Here is a 21714-nt window from a genome sequence, read left to right as displayed (position 1 = left end):
ACTTACTTAAATTCACAAATTTTAATTAGGATATTTATATACTTAATTAAAATATATAAATACTTGAATAAACAAAATTTAATTTAGTTAGAAAATTTAGTCAAATTAACAACATTTTTTTCTTAATGCCAAAGATTACATGTTTAATTTAGTTGCACCTATGCCTTGTCGTTGTGCTGCATTGATTATTATTTATAAAGACGCGAGTCGTGGCAACAAAGAATTAAGTTTAAAGAAGTTAACAACATTTTCTGTTATTTTTTACAAATATATTATTACGTTATGCATATAAAAATATTTGTCGCGTTTTGTACATTTTTTTAGAAAACATTACAGAAAAATTACGTATTTAAAATTATTAGACGTTCATAAAGTTTCTAAATGAAATATAAATAAATATATTTTGTTCACATACATAAGTCTTTTTTAAATAATTATCGTTTAATAAATATGTAATAAAAATGTTTTTACTCATAACTTTTACACGCTACTGTATATACGCAATATGTATATGCACAATATGTATAAAACATAAATACATATATATATTTAGCTAATGTTTAACCAATGTTTGCTAATGTAGTGTTAACATATTGTACGTGTTACTAATAGATGCATTAACACTTATTGTGTAATGTTTGATTGATAATCAACTGGGGAAGTAAACTGGGAATTATGTATTGATGCACATTTTCTTGCACCCTCCTGACGCACGATCTTGTGATTCCCTCACGGAGGCATAACATTTCTGGTGGCAGTGGTGAGATTAGTAGGAAGGATTCCTGTGGAAAGTTGCCGGAAGAGCTAATCTGTAAAAAACAAAATAAATCGTAAAATAAAATCAAGAAAGGAACGAAAGATAAAAAAGCACGCATGCTATACAGACGTGAAATAAGCGGAAAGGAACATGCACACAGAGAAGAATGCCAAAGCTCAAGCGCACGCACACACACGTACACATACTGCATGCAGCTATACATAAATAACGAGCATTGGAATTCAAGCAAAGACACGACCTACGACAACGCATTTTCGCTAGGCAGTGATCCTCGCCAAGCCTTATCAGCAGCTGTGTAAAGGACGTAGCGACAGCGAAATTTGATCGAGGTAGCGAGCGAACATGCAAGCCTTTACGGACTTTATCTTATTATTATAAATTGCGTATGTGCTGATAAAGAATAATGTCTCAAACCAACAGCGAATAAATCATAGTTACTCAACGAATAAGCAAATCGCTTTATTATGTAGAGCAAATTAGATCCCGCGATCAAGTATATACAACTCGTTTGTTCTAAGTAATAGGACAATAATAATTTAAAATTGATCAAGACGAACACTAATATTGAATGTTTCTTCTAAATCACCAATTTAAATCGACAAGCTCACGATATTCGAACACCTTGAAATGATAGGCGCAAACACTCGATCTCACGTTAAAAGATGTACAGATATGTAGAAAAGGTTACGAATTTTTATTACTGAAAAAGCCCGTAGAATGACTCCAGAATTTGAAGGAAAGTCAAGTAAATTAAAGTTCCACGAAAAAGTACACAGTAAAAAAAATTGTTATCTTGACAATATCTTTAGTTTCAAAATCTTGAAATAAGATTATATTGCGTTAAATTAACTTGAATGAAGATTTATTTATTATTTTATGTAGTTTAATCAAGAAAATGATATTCTTATTATTTAAGAATAATTTTCTTAAATGGAAAGAATAAAAATGTTGAATAGAAAAAAATATTGTGCGTTCAAATCGGAGATTCTAATTTTCTCAGAATAAAATTATCAAAATAATTACATTATATTTTTGAAATAACAATTATAGTATTGAAATAAGACTATAATATATTATTGAAATACAAGATTTTTTAATTCTTCTGAGAAGATTATATATTGTTGCGTATATATGAAGTGATGAATGCGTTTATATGAGTATATAAGAGTTAATTTAACACTTTTTTATGTGTATACGGCAGCATGTTAATAATATACAACGTACAAAAAAAGTACATTAAAGAATGCTCAAAAAGATATTGTGCAATTACCTAGCAATGGGGTCCCCAGTCGTCTCCGTTGTCCTAAACATCGCGTGGTCGCCTCTGCACAGAAGAGTAGAAAGCCAAAAATGGCATTATACACATAAAGTCACGCAACAAAGTCTGTCATATTAGATAACCGTGCAATCCCAGAGAGAGAACTCAGAGACTGATCGCAATAGCGACGAAGAAGTGCACGAAAGTAAGAATAAGTCGCTACACTGAGAAAAAAATATTGTTAATTCGACTAAATTTTTCAACTTGATTAGATTTCTTTAATTCAAGTATTTATTCATTTAACTTAAATACATAAAATATTTGAATTTTAAATCAATCTTTATATATTTGACTAAAGTACATAAATATTTCAATTAAACAAATTTAATTAAGTTGAAAAATTTAGTCGAATTAACAACATATTCTCAGTGTACATGCATTAGAATAGCAAGTGATTAGGTGACGTATGTAAGATGAGAAGTGTCGGAAGCGAACTTGACTAGTCATGCTGCTCATACGCAGGAAAAAGGAGAAAAAGAAAGAAAAAAACCAAACAAATGTTTTTTGACTCCGGTGCAACGATTTCATTAATAATCCGCGAAAAATGGGCAAAATATGATTATATATAAATATATATATATATATATATATATATATATATAATTAGATATAAACAAATTTAGTAACATGTATAATTATATGATCCATATACATATAATTGCATCAGTTCATTTTTTCTCGAGAAAGATAAAAAATTTAGAAATAAAATAGAGTTACACGCGATAAGATCACTCTTCTAGAAATAACAAAAAATAAAATTAATACGATAGAAAAAATGCATGTTATCATTAAATTGAGTAGACGTGTGCACGCAAATGTCGATGAAGATAGCGAGAACGCACGAGTCTGTACTAAAGATAAGAAGAGATAAATTTTTTTCGTTTATATCACGATGCCTACAGAAGAACATCACGGTAATGAAAAAATCATAAAAATAATAAATGCCTAATGCACAACAAATCAAATCATAAAGAAAATTATTAAAGAAGAGAAACTCAAAGAGTATTACAATAAAACCACAAAGGGAACGAAATGTAAAGGCTTTGAGTACTAAGTGTATGACGGAACATTTCGACGCGAAGAATACAAGAAAATTGAACCGGACTATATACGATTACGAAAAAGCGATTTCGATGTCAACTATACAATAAAAAGAAGCAGAAGGACAATTCGTATACATAGTTACAGATTATAAACCAGATCCATAAAACTATGCAGTGAACTAAAGTACTCTTACTCACTCTATAAATTGCGGGCATGCAGTTCAATTATAATCCGTATTAAAGCATCGACTATAACGATATCCCTTGCAACATCTCTTCTATCCCGTGGCGATTCTTCACCTGCGTAAGCATCGTGATCGACAGGCGCATCAGCCGCCTGACTGCCAGCCATACTAACCGCCTGATCGCCCGAAATGAGTCTACCTTGTCCAAAAGGGGTTGACACGGATGATCGCTCCGGCGGTATTAGCTGATTCATTGGTCTACAGCACATTTTTCTTTCTTTTTCCTCTTGCACTTTATAGCCCAAAGTTGCTCGCGGCACTTGCAACAAAACACGCAGTAGAAAAATTAAAGTGCAAAGAGATTCGAAATGTCCACGTGAGAATTGCAACTCACAAGTAAAATGATACTAGCGAGATAAATTAATTCCGGTATATCATTACAGGATACTCGTTGCAGCGATCTGAGTTTCATATGGAGTGTAAGTAAACTATATAATATCAGAGAAATAGTATTATAAAAAAGAAATTCAAACGTAAAACAGATAAAAATATTAAATGAGACAAAAGAAATTGCTAACTCCAACAAAAGATAAATAAATAAATAAATAAATAGATCACATCAATACACGAATAAATCATATCAATAAATACTGTATACAAGATGGACAAACAAACAAGAATTCCCAATTAGAATTATGATAAGTCAACCAATTTATTATATCAACAGCAATCCATGCGAGACGGATCTCTATTTAAAAGATCGATAGAATCAGATAACAAAAAATTCTGTCCAATCGTGTTTTTGGTTCGTAAATATTAAATTGTTTATCTGAAATATATGATAGACTTTCTATATTTCTGTATTATATTGTATCCTTTAAATAGACTGAGAAAAAAGTATTGTTGATTTGACAAAATTTTTCAATTAAATTAAAATTTTGTCAAGTTTAAGAATTTATGCATTTAACTTAAATAAATAAATTTTAATTTAAATGTTTACATAGTTAATTAAAATATATAAGTACTTGAATAGACAAAATTTTATTTAGCTGGAAAATTTAGTCAAATTAATAACTTTTTTTCTCAGTATATTATACATATGTACACAACGGTAAAAAACGATTATTTTTCAATAACATATTTTTGATAGAAATGTATAGTATAATACAATTTCAGATTAATTTATATAGAATTTTATAGCTTTTGAATCGTAATTTTTGTATTAAGTATAAGTAGATAAAATTACATAGCAAAGCACTTATATTCTGCAGATAATATTTTAGTCGCTTGATTCAGATACGATAAAAAACGATGGAATTTTATAACTTTTCCATCTAGTATGAAATCTAGTGTCTGATAGAAATTATAGATTTAGATAAAATCATATTAAATTTCTATATGTTTCTATCAATTTCTGTCAAACTTTTTGAGCAGGAATAGTACTATATCATACACTCATACACTCATACAGTCATACACTTGGCTGCACTAAAATAGATCTAGATAAATAAAAAATAAGAAAAACTTGCGATACACACTTAAACAAGATTACGAGAATTAAGTGAATTTAAAAGTGAGAAACGATTACATCAAATATTGTGAAATACAGTCCAATAAACTTTGAAAAATGCATGAAATTACATAATCAAATATCAGCACGAAAAACAAGCTTTCTAATACTCTCCCTACAAGTTTAAAAGACACCTGTTGCTTGGCAAGCTGAGATGAGACATAAATCTTTTTACATCCGATGATTCATCATTACATTGGAATTTATGTATAAAGCTTATCTCGATAATATGATAAAAAGCAAAAGCGAAAAAACATTTCTTATTACGTTTCTATATATATCAACATAATACCGCGATTATACACTAAGAAAAAAATGTTGTTAATTTGACTAAATTTTTCAACTTGATTACATTTCTTAGATTCAAGTATTTATATATTTAACTTAAATACATAAAATACTTGAACTTTAATTTAACTATTTATATATTTGATTGAAATATATAAATAGTTAAATTGAAGAAATTTAATCAAATTAAAAAATTTAGTCAAATTAATAACTTCTTTTTCTTAATGTACATATATAAAAATTACATTAGATTAGATTTATAGTTAGATATCATTTTATACTAATTTTATTTAGAAAAAAAGACATATCTACATATCGTAAATTTTATTTTCTTCAATTATCTGTGCATATTTTTATCAGTATTAATACAGTAAAATATTTAGTTTCCAAGAAATAAGAGAATTTTAAGATATTTGTTCTACACATATTAAAGTTATAATATTTAAAAAATATCTGAAAATATGTTGTTGTTGTGAGCATTATATCCTTGCGAGGATTTAAAGAGTTTAGTATTATACATTCACATTCATGTAACAAGTCCGCACGTACGTACGTTCATGCGAGTCTAACAATTTCCATTGATCCTCGCGTTTGCGAAAGAATTCTTCCGTTCTCACCCTCGTTTACGCATAGCGACGCGTAGCGACATATGCGTATTCCGTACCGTGCGTCTGAATCACGCCAAAAGTGTGAAGGACACATGATAGCTACGGAAACGTAGCTACGTCAAGGGATTCTATCCAGAAAGAAGAATCAATATTTATGAGATTAACGACAACGCGGAAATTCCGCGAACGTTGCGTCGTCGCCGGAATGTGATCATCGTGCGACAAGCACAAAGTTTCTTACGAGTAATATCTCACTACAGTCAATTGTGTAGAATGCTGATCATGCAAAAATGCGTTTTTGTAAAGAAAGTTGCGTTGTTTTGCATATTGAATATATATTTAATACATAAAAACATAAATAAAAATAATAACATGCTAAAATATGAATAATAAAATAATAATAACCCTGAAAAAGTTTCGAAATATTTAAAAATAAAAATCTCTTGTCAAAACAAATGTTAATTATTGCTTATTAATACCACTGCATAATAGCTATTAAACAATTATTTCCAAGAGTAATTACTATGCTTTTTTTTAACAATAAAGATACTACAAATTGCCATAATACTTACAAAGACTGTATATATAAATTTATCCGTAATTCCAGCGATCGACGCTCATATACGCGAACGGAGCGGAAAACATGAACGCGAGAAAGATTCTTCGTTAATACGCGCGCATTTGTATATGCATTTAACGCAGTTATGCATATACGACTTAATACGCTCGCTAGCAGAAGTTGCCCGATAATTTTGCAAAATTTGTAACGTCAATTGTGTGAAGACCTATTTTGTAAGTTTGAGCAATTAACAAAGGAGAAGATGATACTATAAGAGAACCAATCAGCATCGCAGAAAAGCGGTGACAACATTTTGATAGATTCGACTATCGATTTCATGCCTTTTTTAAGGGGTGGATTTGATTATTGTGCAGAATGTTGCATAGACATATATCTCTTTACGATAGAGGTTGCCTGCATGCCAGGGGCGCACGTCTGAATTGGGTTGCCGATATATAATCATATGCATACTTCGTTCAATTAGAAAGGAATGCTCCCGGTTATCATGATTGTAATGGGTTCGCACATAATAGAAGCTGAGCTATACTGCGTTTATTAAATGTTTACGAATGTAATAGCAAAAGGAAATGCATCATGGTATAATTGAGACTAAAGTACAAGAAGATAAACAAGCAATAAATTATTTAAATAGGGTTTTACATTTTACATTTTAATAAATGTTTAACGAAATAATAAAAAATTTTAAAAATGTAAACATTAATAACAACAAGTATAATATAAAATGAAAATATATAAAATACGTGATAATTTTTATTTGCATAGGTGTTTAAAATCACAAGCAACCATTTGGCGCCATTGTGTTTTGCACATAAAGTAACGCGTCGCAAGAAATTTTCACGTGCTTTGTATAACGTTTATCGATGATAATATATTTGCAGTTTCAATTTTAATACGATTAATTAAATCAGTTGGGGTTATGCAAATCCTTCTTGGAGGGACAGAAAAGGTATTCTATATTGTAGCGTTTAATGAGAGAAATTTGATGGCGGTTTTTTTTTGTTTTTTTTTGTTAACTTTTATTCGTTTGATCTTTAGCGGGAAAAATATGATACACCTACACCTTAAAAAGCATATATATATATATAGTTACCATCTCGTTGTGTGTGTGTTTGTGTGTATAGCCGTCGCTCATGCTTCGTTAAAAAGTTATAATCAAAAAAGTTTTATAAGAACAATGTATATTTTGAACCAAAAATACTTCACAATACATTTATGTTTTTCATAATTATAAATCCAAGAGTGATAGTTAGCAACCTTTAAGAAATTTCTGCTGTAGATAAAAACATGCATTTTTTAAACCAGAGACTTTCGTTAGGAAAAAGTCGAAAACTGGAAAGTGGAATAGAACAGTTGTTGGCCTCGTCGCGAACCGTAAGCACCAGGGAGTGTGGGGTGGGATTATCCTTGCATCGCGTGGAAAGTCGATAACTCATGTGGTACAGAGTTAACTTAACCATTAAATCTTATTTATTTAGGTTTGTTCCATTTGATAGACTTGCTCTATTACAAAACCCGATTGAAATAAATCAAGTGATGTAAGGTACAGTGATCGCAGTGGTCACTCATGAAGATCGCTAATATGTATTCCAATCGATTTGAAAACGTGCAATTTTTTTTAATACACAGTACGAATTGTGATCGAAGTATGGGCAAGATAACCTTGTTGAAAAATTACATCAATAAATCCAACAGCACACTTTCCAACAATTTGCTTAACGTTTTATCTAAAGATGATGTATATACTTCACTATTAATATTCATATTTTCCGGAAAAAATATAGTCTAACTTTTCTAGAATGCTCATCCAAACATTTATGCTATATTGCTCATGGACGTGTATTTTTTTACGGCAATGTAGATTCTCTTCCACACAATGATGTTCACGACGATTTATGCATCACTGACTCAAATATACATATGCATCCATAGTAAACTCGCGTTGTGCATTTACTATTGGCGCGTCTCTAATGTCCCTATCGTGTCTCTTAATTAAAATTTTAAACACATTGTTCGATTTCACAGAAAAAATTTAATATAAAAATGAATATAAAAGTGCAATAAAGCACTCAAACATGATCAGAGACTTTCTTCGAAAATGTTGCAGTCGCGGGGAGAAAAAACTCAACAAGCTCTTAAGGAACGAAACCGCTTTATTGCATTCGAACACAAATATCATTGCAGAAAATGGGAAAAAGTCTCGAAACGCGCGACGCCCATCCGAAATTGAAACTTTATCAAATCTGATACCTCTGCTTTAAACACTGTTGCCTAGCAATGACTCTCTTTTTGACAGCTGATCACGGCGAATCAATAATATCGATTTTCCGCAGGACAGCTGTTTGAACATCCAGGTGCAATAATGTGTTTCTATTTTCAGCCTTTTATTTAGAGTACATACACGGTAAAAGTTTTATATCAAAAATTATTATGCTTTGTAATAATTGACCTCAAAAAATTAAAAATGATTTTTTAATGTTTTTATGTGGCTTAACTATGTTTACTATGTTTACTACGTTTAAACATATACACTAATAATGTATATAAAGAAATGGTAAACTATTTTTACACAAAGCCATATACTGTCACGTAATTTATACATCGTTTAACGTTATAACCCTATCAACGTTTATATTTCTTGTACACACACAGGAATGATAATACCTTTTTATATAAATTAAAAATTTAAACAGTTACTGTTTAAAATATACAGAATTCTTAAAATGAGATGTTTATAATGATGTCTAATCTTTCGATATCTTCTCAGTCAAAGTCATATCTATGTTAAACCTTGTAATCAATATATAATCATATATATATATATATATATAATAATAATAATAGTAATAATAATAGTAGTGACGGGGGCGGTCCTCCTGCGAAGCCCACTTTGGCACTTAGACCGAGTCCATTGTGCCTCCCCGTTGTCAGCTGCCCTAGCGGGGCCCCGCTTCCTTCCAAAAGCGGAGCAGATCTCCCACAGGCAGCTGCCTCACCTGGTACGGTTCTAGAAAACCTGAGCCCAGCAGGCGTGCTCTTGATCCGACCAGTGCTGGGCAATTCCCAAGAATGTGGAGGCTAGTTTCCTCCTCCTCACCGCACAGCCTACAGCTGGGCGTATCACTACGGCCCAATTTGTGCAGGTGATAGTTGAGATCCCCATGGCCCGTGAGCAGTTGTGTCGCGAGCCTGGCGTCCCTCCTACTTAGAGATCTTATGCTCCTGGCCAGGTTCTCGCTAGGGCATTCCCCTAGCATGGCCCTAGCCTGTCTGCATTTGCTCTCTGTTTCTTTCTTCCAGTGTTCAAGATGCTGGTCCCGGAGCCAGCCCCTGATTCTCCCCCTGCCTAGGCAGAAAGAGATCCCAACAGCCGGTTCAGGTCCCAGCAGTCTTGTTTCGGCCGCCTCCTTAGCAAGCAGGTCCGCCATTTCGTTGCCCTTGATCCCTGCGTGCCCAGGGACCCATACTAGGCCGACATCATTCTTCTCCGCCAACTCATCCAGTACGCACTTGCAGTCCCAGACCAGCCGCGAGTTAATTCTTGGACCCTCAAGCGCCTTAAGCGCCGCCTGACTGTCCGAGTAAATCCGGATGCGCCTTCTCACCCTATCAGACTCTAATAGATTCTGGGCACATCTCATGATGGCTAACACCTCCGCCTGGAAAACCGTAGCGTGCTCGCCAAGCGGAACGACGATTCCTGCCCGGTCGCGCTGACAGTAAAGACCAGCTCCAGAGCCCGCACTCGTTTTGGAGCCATCCGTGAACCAGACGTCCCCGTCCCGAGGAACCGGTCCCTTAGAGCCGTTCCACTCCCAGCGCCCGGGGAAGCTTATCCTGTACCCTCTTTCGAAAGTACGAATCACCGGCCTCCTATCCTGTCCCATTGCAAAAATGGTGCCCGATAGGATTCCTTCGGGAAATCTCGTGTGGAGGGCTCCTGCCTTCCACCTTGATTCACACCTTAAGCGGTAGGCCGCCGTCGCCGCGGCCGCCACTACCACCCGATCGAGGGGCTCGACGCCAAGCAGCATTCCCATCGCCACCACCGGCGTGGTCCGCATGGCCCCCAGAGCCCCTCTTAAAACTAGAGCTCTGACGTGCTCCAGCGCTAACTTAGCGGTCTTTCCCAAAACCCTTGGCCACCATACGACAGACGCGTAAAGCAGCCTAGGTTTGAGTATCGCCGTGTATATCCAGTGGACCATTTTTGGTTTGAGACCCCAGGTCTGCCCGAATGTCCTTCTGCATATCCAGAAGTAGGAGCACACACTCCTGCAACGGTTCTCGAGATGTTCCTTCCATGTCAGCTTCCTATCTAGGATCACTCCCAGATATTTAGTCGATACGGTTGGAACTAATCTCGTTCCCCCAAGGACCGGCCCCTCCACTGGGCCTACCTTGTACCTGCGAGTGAAGATTACGAGCCCGGTCTTCAGTGGATTCACCGCCAGACCAGTCTCGCCGCACCACTCCTCGATCACCTCTAAGGCTCTCTGCGTGAGCTCCAGAAGCGTCTCCAAAAAGGGTCCTCGTATCAGGATAGCCAGATCATCCGCATATCCTAATGTAAAGAAGCTCCTTTCGTTCAGCGTCCTGAGCAGTCTATCCGCCACCAGACACCATAATAGTGGAGAGAGAACTCCCCCTTGCGGGCAGCCTCTCTTCACCCATCCACTGACCTTCACTGTTCCCAATGAGGCCGTTACCTGTCGCCCAAGCATGCCTCTGATCCAATCCACGATCCTTTCCGGCACACCTCTGCGAGTAGCTTCCTCACACACCACCTCGTGCGGTGTGTTGTTAAAAGCTCCTTCTATATCTAGAAAGGTGCCAACCACGAAGCCCTTCCTCTCCAGTTGCTCCTCGATAAACGATACAGCGGAGTGAAGCGCCGATTCTGTGGAGTATCCCGTGCGATACGCGTGCTGATTCCCATGCAGCGGGTGCTGCAGTAGAACCACGTCGCGTATGTAGACATCCACCAGCCTTTCCAGCGTCTTAAGAAGAAAAGACGTTAGGCTGATAGGACGAAAATCCTTGGCGGAGCTGTGGCCCGTTCTTCCCGCTTTGGGAATGAACACAACTCTCGCCTGCCTCCAGGCCCTAGGTGTATAGCCCAGTGCCAAACAAGCCCTTAGCGTCCGCGTGAGCGGCCCGGTGATCTGCTCCAGCCCTTCCTGGAGAAGGGCCGGAAATACCCGGTCCGGCCCAGCCGACTTAAAGGGCTTGAAACCTCCTACGGCCCATTTGACCTTGTTCGGCCCAACGATTTTTGCCGCAAGAGACCAGTCCTCTCCTCGTACCCTACGGAGATTTGAGTTTCCCTGGTGGACGTCTTCCTCCGGGCCTCCGCGGAAGCCCGGAAAGTTCGACTCCAGCAGGTGATTCAGGCATCGCTCTCCAGACGCCATCGTCCCATCGTCGAGCCGAATGGCCTCCAGAGCCGCGTTCCGATCCCTGGCTAAGACTCTGCCGAGCCTAGCGGCTTCAGGTATCCCCTCCACCGACTCGCAGAATCTCCTCCAGCTCTCCTTTTTAGCCCTTACCACAGAGTCTCTATAGGCCTTCTGAGCCCTTCGATGAAGGTCCCATTCAGCCTGGCGGCCCGTGTTCCTGGCCCTGTTCCAGGCACGACGTGCAGCACTTCTGAGCTCCTGTAGCTTGGGGTTCCACCAGGCGACTTCCTTAGTATCTCTCACTGTCCTTTCTGGGCAGTTGTTCTCAAAGCTGCCGACGAGAGCCCTCTGCAGATGCTCGACGCACAGCTCGATTTCTTGAGGGGTCCCATGTCTTTTGGGAAACTCCCTAAGACCGACAGCCAGGTCCTCTCGAAACGAGTCCCAGTCCGTCTTCCTCGGGTCCCTCACTGTTCTTACCTTCGCTTGCACTTTAGCCAACCTAAAGGTGATCTGTCTGTGATCCGACAATGAGGGCTCGTCAGAGACCCTCCAGCCGGTCACCTCCCGCGCTATCTGTCTTGAACAGATAGTTAGGTCCAGAACCTCCCTTCTCACTGCCGTGACGAAGGTAGGCTCCTTGCCTCTGTTGAGAATCTCTAGGTCTGTGGACACCAGAAATTCCAACAGCTTTTCGCCTCTCCTGTTGGTGTCCGTGCTCCCCCACACCGTGTGGTGCGCGTTCGCATCGCACCCCAATATGAGGGGGAGTTGCTCCTTTTGGCAGAACTCCACCAGTCGTACAACCCGGTCTGATGGCAGCGGATCGTCCTCTTCGTGTGAGAAGTAGCCCGACGCCACCACCATCCTTGTCTTGATCCCGGTCCCGCTGGTGTCCTCTATCACGACTGCTACCAAGTCCCTGGAACAGAAATCTGGCAATAGCTGGCTCTCCAGCCCTTTAACGGCCACACAGGCCCTAGGCCGATCCTCTTGCGGTGACCTGAACAGCCTACCGCACCCCGCCAGACCCCTAATACAGCCTCGGACCAGCCAAGGTTCTTGTACTAGTGATATGGCTGTGTGCACCCCAGCTTGGCGCCTGGCAAGAACGGCCGAGGCTCCTTTGCTGTGGTGCAAGTTGATTTGGGTGAAGCCCACCCCGGTCAGGCCCACTACGAAGACGAGACCTTTGGATCGGGCCCCTCCCTACCCTTTCCCGCCCCCTCTTGGGATGGACCGGTCACTTTAAAAGTGACCCGGTCCATCCCAAGATGGGGCCTAAAGTCCAGCGCCTTAAGTTTGTTGACGCTGGACTGGGGGATGCCGAGAATGAGGTTTCTACCCTCGCAGGTAGCCCACACATTCTCAGCATAGACACGCCAGCCTGAGGTAACGATCCCCGGATTCTGCCGCTCCAGCAGCCCCAGGACCGCAGCCGCGCCCACGGGAGGTCCCGGGACCCACACCGCAGCCCTGTACTGCTTTTGCAGCACCTCCAGTCCCGCCACCCCAAGCTTGGCGCCCTCCCACGGCACGATGCCCCCGATCCGGCTCTCGAGCCATTTCAGGGACTCCGCATCCGCGCACCTCACCACCGCAGCCCCCCCTCTCAGAGTGGTGCTGTCAAATCTGGGCAGGGTACCCTCTCGGATCCCCTGGATCTCCTTGAAGACCGCACCCCTCAGCTGCGACAGCTGCTCAGCAGTCATCGCAGCATCCGGGTACCCCTCCTCGACAATCACCCTCGTCAGAGGGTCCGCGGCGTCGACGTAAGCATGGGTCCCCTGGACCCTCTGCTTCTTTTTCGCCCCTTCTGCCGACTGCGGGGTCCCATCAGGGTCCTTCCGGCGTTTATTGCCGGAGTTCCCCGGAGGCCCCCCAATCGGCGTCTGGGGGATAGTCAAGGACGAGGAAGAAGAGGTCCCCGGAACAGCCGGCGAGGGCCCAGTCCCAGTCCCGGCATGAGCCTGGTCCCGAACCCCCCCCTTCCGCTCCCGAGCCCTCCTCCTCTTCGCGGCTCCGGAGAGTTTCTTTTTGCAAAGATCCTCTTCCTTCGCCGGTTCGTCCGTTGCGGTTTCGGTGCCTCCCGTGCCCCTAGGGGCCCGCTCAGCACTCGAAACCACCCCTCCCTCCGCAGTCTCGGTGCTTCCCGTGCCCACAGGGGTCCGTTCGGCTCCCGATCCTGCTTCTTCCACCCTTCCGGAGTCCTCGGGCGAAGCCTCCATTGGGGTGTCCTCAGTGAGTTTAAGTTTAAGTTTGATTTCGTCTTCCATTTTGTTCCCACGAGCAGCTAGGGAAACATACGGTCCACCCACGCAGAGCCCCGCATGCGTGGGTAAGGCTAAATACTCTGGGGTTTCGCCTGGTTCCCCAGAGGCATCGTTCAAGGCACTGCTCCCCCAGTGCCACGCAGCCCTCGCCACGATAGCTTCCAGCTTGGCTTGGGTCGAGTTGGTCCGCGGTATCGGCTTTCCCCCCCCCCTGGGCAGGGTTTTACGCCCGCCGGGGCAGGTTATAACCGTTACTACCCGGGCGGTCCACCCCGGCACGCGGGGGTTTAGGCCCGGACCGAGGTTTCTCACCCGGGCTTCCTCCTATCCGCCACCCGGAGACGCGCCCGCTAGGCACTCAACCCACGGGATATATATATAATATATTTATTTAAATATATTTTAGAGGAGAGAGCGGATTAGCACGTAGAATCTTCATTTTGTCAATATTCTCAGATAATGATCAAAACAAAATATTAATGCATTGTTGTGCAAAAGAAATCAAAACTATCAAAACCATCAGAAGATAAATTTTAAAGATTACATTTATAGAAAACTTTCCTGATGTAAACAATATAAACAACATAACACGAGGATGGTAATACGTACCTTCTCACTGCAAATTTAAAAAATCGTTGTTGCTTATGCAGGATTTAAAAAATGAGTTTATAATAAGATTTAAGCTTTTGATGTTTTCTAGACAAAATTATGTCCATGTTAAATCTTGTAATCAATAATCATGGAGTCAAGAGAAATGAGAATGTAAAAGTAATTAAGTTTTGACACTTAAATATAACATATGTATTTACACGTTCAATTTTGATAACTTCAATATTGATACCATTTTATATGCATGTTTGCTATTTGTTAACCGCTGTGCACAGTAATAGTTATTTGTGCAACAAGTGCGATGAGCCAGCTAATTGCGAGAAATCGAGGCACGAGTCGAAAGCATTCACCCTCACGTGTGGGCAATCGGTCAGCACGTGTACACAGTATTTTTTGTTATCTGTGCGTCGAAATGTTGGTCCTTATGAATTGACAGGTGAGAGAAGGACCAGTTTCAATGCACAAGTAACGAAAAATTTTCTTATTTTAAAAATAGCCTACATAAAAAAAGTTACAAATTATATATATACGCGCGCGTGTGTGTGTGTCGAAGTTATTATAATGTTTCATGGCATGCATATCATTTATTAAAAATAAAATTTACTAAACAAGAAGTGATTTTTTGCGTCAATAATTTTGCATAAGTTATACAATTTGAACATTACTTTGATACAATTTGCGTTATATTTTTAACGTACAGCGATGATTTAAAAAAAAATAAACATATTTGTATTTTGTAACTATTATTAATATTTTATTTATTCACAAAATACTCATTTATATTTCAATAATTATTACTATCATAATCACTCCATAATCCCGCAATAGGGTTATTTAATTGGGGTAATTGTAACAAATATTAGAAGATTTTTACATGTAAATGAGAAATTATTTCGATTTTCTATTCTTTTTTTATTAATAATAGAAGATTTAAAATAATTATTTATAAAAGAATTAAATATAAATATTAAAAATTAAGCAAATAGCAGCACTATATATGTTGAATACCAATTATATTTTTTCGTCACAATTTTACTCCAATTAACCCTATGTATGATTATTTACATAAGAAAGCGCGGGATATATTTGCTAAAGCTTAACAACATTGAATAAGGCTGAACAAAAAAAGTATAAATCTGTAGAACAGTGAAATATACAATATTTTCATCAAATATTTCTTTAAAATGCTAATGCTGTTATTCGCAATCGGAAAGTTTCCACCGCATCGTAGCTTTTTTATCACAGATTTTCGGATTTTTAAAATTGACGTTTATTAACTTAATCCTTTAGAGACCATGTATCGCATATGTGTCTTGTACATGTATGTTTAAAAATAAATAAATCAATAAATTCGGAACCTATGCACCTCGTATACACTTAAAATTGAAAATATTAAAAATTTTGTTACGATTTATCACCAAAGGTATGAGATTATAAATACGGCCGTTGCTCTGTGACGTAATGATTAAGTTTTACCATTTTCGGGAATTATCACTTCAGGAATAGTGATAATTTTGTTTCTAGGACAAAACCGTAAAAAGTAAAAATTTTCCATATTAATCTACACTTAAAATAATTTTTACTTTTTACATTTTTGTCCGATACATAATATGATCATCGTTATTCTGATCTTAGAATTTAAAAAAATAAAATTTAAAAAAATTATAAAGAGCAAAAATTTAAAAATAAGATTTTAAAATAATAAAAATAAAATTTAGAAGTAAGATTGCAAACTTACGTATTAGAGAATGTTGTTGGTTTGATGTCTCAAGCGAGAATATCAGCATTTTTGCGATGTCAAATGAAGTAGCATCGAATTATCGCTAGCGACATCTGAATTTTGTCGATTGTACGCGGGAGCAATACGCCAATGCGAGAACAACCTTTGATTATACATATATTATAAACTGCTAATCGATATTTTCATATTGTAGGAAACTTATATTTTTAACATTAAAATAATTATTAAATAATTTGTATTTACTTTTTACATGTTTGAACAAGAACAAAAAATTAAGGTATTATTTTTCGCAATAAATTATTTACGGTTGTTTGAGGAAACTTACTTACTTACTAAGATGTTTTTGAACATTAATATCTAGCTAGTAACTGTTTCAAAACTGAGTGTCGGTACACAATTTAAATAAGCTAAAAATATTAAAAATATTTTATCAGTTAGGTTAGGTAAGAGATTGTATTATTATAATATAGACTTGTATAGGTTTAAATTTTGCATCTTTCTCAATTTCCATATTTCGAAACAAATCAATGACAGAATTTAGAAACTTAATTCTTTTATTAAATATATATAGATCTTTCATTTTTAGTATTTTTTTCCTAAAGCGACTAATGAAATTTGTGAGGTAATTAATATAAACCATTTCAATAATATTTATAAATAAAGCTGTTGTTTTAGAATTTTTTTCTTTTGTTCATCTGCTAAACAATTTAACGCATTACGTCTCTATTTATCATATTAATTGTCCTAACTTTTATTTTATTACAATTTGTTGTATCGTTTGATGTATCGTTTTGTTCATCAGGAATAATACTAATTTCATCAAGTGCTGACATGCAATCCTTCTCTCTATCATTTTGAAATCGTGTTATTTTATCATTTAAAATTTCATAGATTTCATCAGATGTTAGTTGATAGTTTAATACCTTAATATTCCTCCTGAGTGTACGCAATGCTGGCAGAGGAATATTTTGATTCAAGAGTTCTTTGTAGCCATTTTCAGAACAACAAAGTTTTAATTTAAACGCTTTTTTAATTGTTTCCTCAGACCATTTATGCACTTTCTGTGTAGGAGAATCTTGTTGAAGCCATTTAATTTGATCATTATTGAAAACTTTACGTAATATTTCTAAGGATTTTAACGAACTTTTTTCTAAGCTTAGTTTCCTTTTGCTTTTCAATTCTCTTATTTGTTGCAACAAGTTTTGTTTTGTTTCTTGAGCTTCACGGATAACTGCGTAAGCTTTTTGAAGCTTTTCATTTGTTTCTTCAAGTTTTTCCTTCAATTCTTCTACTTGCAATAAAGCAGATTTCAAAGTTGATAAATCTTGAACATTCAACTTGGATGTTGCTGCACAAGTTGCTGCACTATGATGTTCTTGGAGATGGTTTATCTATTGGGAAACAATCTTTATAAATTATATATGCAAGATAATTTTAAGAATAAATAAACGTACTGCATAAGAAATTTCCTTGTTTTTATTTACTGTTTGAACAGTAGGAAAAATTGTTGGCACAGCATTATATTTTAATTTCTTTTTACCATCGATTCGAGGTTTTTCCCACATATCTTTAGCAAAGTGGACCTAAGACAATATTATAAATTATTTATATATGCTTATATGCTTATATAAATATATGCTGCATTAAATTTAATATATACTTCACAAATGTGTGAGTATGCAGTAGGTTTCCAATTCTTTCGATTTATTTTTAATATCCATAATGCCTTCCGTTCATTATTCGATGGAAATCGTCTTAACGAAAAACCTTTTCTGCTACTGTTGTTACATCCTGGGACGCAGCAACCAGTCATTTTTCCTACCAAGTGATAATATTTAACATATAAATATAAAATAATTAATGTGCGAAAAGATTATGTCATTCTTTTATTTATAGTGCTTGGAGACGTTAAGTTTTATATAGAATTACTTTTAATTCAATAAGTATAAATCTTATGGTATTATAAAACTTACCTATTTTAATAAATAAATATAACTAAACACACATTTCCTAACAAATTTGCGTGCAATATAAACACCACAGAAAAGCCTGAGAGCCTGAGAGCCATAGACCTTATAGAATTTATAGATATGGACTGGCACATGGTGGAAGTAAAGGCTGTGTTTCAAAATTGCTGTCAGATCTAGTGACTTCAAGTGGAAGAACATAAGAGCTGCGTTCCGAAGTTCACTACCAGGGTATCGTTCATGTAATTTTTCCCCTAGGGCGGAAACGTGAAAAGTTTCAAGTTTCAAGTTACTGCCTCTTTCTATTCAACACAATACACAGAAGTACAGAAAAAATGTCACGTGATAAAAATGACAAATTGATATCTTTATTTTTAGTCACATGATGTTTTTTGACGCTGAAAATGGACGTCATAAACGTCAACATAAAAAAGCCCTTTAATAAGAAGTCAACATAAAAAAGCCCTTTAATGTAATACTGGACAGTATTAAATTGGCCAGTACTTATTTTGAGTATTAAAAGTACTAACAGCAGTACAGGGCTTACCCAAATAAAACAGTGCAAGATATATACGTTAATGCTATGTCGATTGGCAACATAACATCGATGTGGATATTCGAATAGATATCAGCTCAGGGGCTCGATTCTTGAATTCATTCGCAAGAGAAACGTATACGCAAGTACTCGCTCTAACAAAAAAGTTGCAAGTTTATTGGTTAGTAGCCATACGATAACCAATAAAGTTCCAACTTTTCTGTAAGATCAGAATTTGCGAATACGTTTCTCTTACGAATGAATTTAAGAATAGAGCCCCAGACACAGTACTAGAACCTATATAGATGCGATAATCAATTTGACGTAGAAACTACATGAAAGTTTTACAAATTTTAGAAACATATCCACGTAATTCTTATATTATAATAAATTTTTTTACTGTATGCAAGGTATTGAAATAAAAATAAAAAAAAAAACTGTAATGTAAAAAATGCAATTAAATTAATTTTATTATATTAATTTTTATAAGCTGTCTGACATATGTAAAATATTCATTTACATATTTTACTTATACCCAAATAGTAAAATAACGTCTTATTTGGTCATAAAATGACCAATTAATGTCCTAAGTTAAATCTCATAAAATTTGGAAATGACGTCAAAATGTCACATCCTGCATGAGACGTTATTTTCTAACGTCTTATTAATGACAAAAATAGAACTAATATATGACTTAATTTTGACTGAAAAAAATCGTATTATTTTTTTAGTTTGATGATCACTACGGGTCACTGAAACCATAGTCACATTTATTACAGCATTGCATAAAACTTCTGCAATCAGAAAAGCGGTTACTCATCCATCTGTCATTCACCGTCAACATTGCTTGCTGTCAAAGATTGAACTGACACTTCGTGATGATTCATGAATATTTAATGTTTATGGATGTATATTTGTTACAAACCATAATAGATTTGAAAAAAAGAGAAATATGTATACAGTTAAATAATATTTTTATAAATTTGCAATTTTTGTTGAGATTTTCACAAATGCAAAATAGCATGTGGAATAATTTATGAAAAAATCTGCCTTTGCTGTATGTACACAGGAAAAAGTCAAAAATAGATGAATAGTTAATACGTATTTTAAATATTAAAAATATTGTTATTATAGTATTTTCAAATGCTCAAAATAAGTAATAATAACTAGCCAATTTAATACCGTTTAGTATTACATTTCTAAGAGGTATTTATAATATAAGCAACATTTATTATGGAAAAATGCGCGCATAATTATTCTGAAAATCATAATTTAAAAAAGACAACTTTAAAATGACTTTAAGACGATTTTAAAATAATGTCTTTAGCTATATAGTTTATGAAATGACGTCTTATAAACGTTTATGATTAGTCATAAACCAAAAATGACTAAAAATTGACGTCACTATGTCATTTTTTGACATTATTGTGCTACTTGGTATAGTTTATTTAAATGTAGATACGTAATATAATATTTGATAATAATAAAAATAGAAAAAAATGTTAATGCAAACTGGAACTTCAACAAATATAGATCATAATAGTACATTATGTAACAGGGATGTGCAGGATATAAAGTTTCTTTAGATAGCAATATATAACTAATAAAAATCGAACGTATTAGAAATATAATTAGAATAAAACCAGCGTTCTATTTTTAAGTTTCTTACAGTTGGTACATTGAAAATCATTGTCCAAATTGTCAATTATAATATTATTTTTATGTTAATTTTATAATGTTTTATTCAAAGGAGGACTAGATTTTTTAGTAACAAATTGTTAGCGCCTTATTCATTACTTTTGTCCTTGTCAGACTGTGACAAGTTTAAAATATCTATGCCTTTTTCCGCTTCTCTTTTAGCCTGTTCGAGAGATTCTTCACATACAATTAAGCAAGAAAATAAAAGAACACGATAGTTGTAAACAGAAATAAATCAACACAAGTTGTGAAATATTTAGTAAAAAATATTCAAATATTAGTAAATGTTAATGCATTTGTAACAATTTAGAAATTATGAAATACAGAATAGAAAAAATTAAAATAAACATTACTTATAAATATTTCTTAATAGATATATTTACATATATGTTATTTAATTATACACAGATATTTTATTTATTTATATAACAAAAAGTAATTATTTGATACATATTTAAAGAGGTATATCTAATAACATATTAAAAATGTACATAATGGACGTTCCGTGCATATTTAAAACATCCAAATCAGTTCCTTATTCCTTTAGAAAGTTTAGAACATTTTAAAAACGTTCCATGTTACTTTTTAGACATCTGAAAAATGTCCATTTTTAAATACTAAAATTAACCAAAGCTAGACTTATTTCAAGCTTTAAGAAATAAAAAAGAAAGATAAGTGTAAAAGGAGTGTTTGTTTTTAATGCAAATTAAAGTTTATTTATTAGCAATTAATTAATTGCACAAAATATATATATTTGTTAGTCTACTAACAAATTAATAAAGCTATTCTGTAACTTTTAATAATCTTAAAGTTTTGTATCATTACAGTGTCATTGCGCAGATATTAATTTGTTGTTACATTTTGTGTAATTAATGAATTATTAACAAATTAACTTCAAGTTGTATTAAAAACAGTTTTATTAAAAACACTCCCCTTACACCTCTTTTTTTAAATTTTTCTCATGATCGAAATAGATTCAATTTTAGTCTGTTTACTTGTTAAATATGCAACATATTTTAAAAGCAATCTGATTGTTAAAACAACGGATTAAAAAAATTCATGTCATTATTGTTTTGACGTTTCAATGTAAACCACAAGAATGTGCAATAAAAATTAGGGATTCTA

The 21714-nt window shown here is 35.8% G+C and overlaps 1 protein-coding gene across 2 annotated transcripts; it reads right to left on the bottom strand.

Annotated features, from left to right (window-relative positions):
- Positions 1–416: 416 nt before the first annotated feature.
- LOC105836599 (THAP domain-containing protein 1) lies at positions 417–18518 on the bottom strand. 2 transcript variants are annotated; one of them, XM_036287009.1, is made up of 7 exons: positions 18363–18518; positions 18050–18207; positions 17844–17972; positions 16387–17780; positions 3338–3643; positions 2049–2102; positions 417–809 (listed from the first exon to the last, which is right to left on the bottom strand). In XM_036287009.1, exons 2-4 carry the CDS (start codon positions 18200–18202, stop codon positions 17097–17099), a joined length of 966 nt encoding a protein of 321 aa, XP_036142902.1. In that variant the 5' UTR covers positions 18203–18207; positions 18363–18518; the 3' UTR covers positions 417–809; positions 2049–2102; positions 3338–3643; positions 16387–17096. The 2 variants fall into 2 exon arrangements, with proteins under 2 accessions (XP_036142902.1, XP_036142903.1); XM_036287010.1 differs by having other exon boundaries at positions 3498–3643.
- Positions 18519–21714: the final 3196 nt, after the last annotated feature.

This window comes from Monomorium pharaonis, chromosome 5, assembly GCF_013373865.1.
Source record: "Monomorium pharaonis isolate MP-MQ-018 chromosome 5, ASM1337386v2, whole genome shotgun sequence".
NCBI lineage: Eukaryota > Metazoa > Arthropoda > Insecta > Hymenoptera > Formicidae > Monomorium > Monomorium pharaonis.
Note: the sequence above shows the minus strand (reverse complement) of the source record. Positions and strands in the feature narration are given on the sequence as shown.

Excerpts from the sequence above, each read along its gene's own strand:
- LOC105836599 (XM_036287009.1), bottom strand. The coding sequence starts at position 18,202 with ATGACTGGTTGCTGCGTCCCAGGATGTAACAACAGTAGCAGAAAAGGT. Across the intron at positions 17,973-18,049 it reads CATACTCACACATTTGTGAA|GTCCACTTTGCTAAAGATAT; the intron begins GTATATATTAAA and ends ATATTGTCTTAG. Across the intron at positions 17,781-17,843 it reads ACAAGGAAATTTCTTATGCA|ATAAACCATCTCCAAGAACA; the intron begins GTACGTTTATTT and ends GTTTCCCAATAG.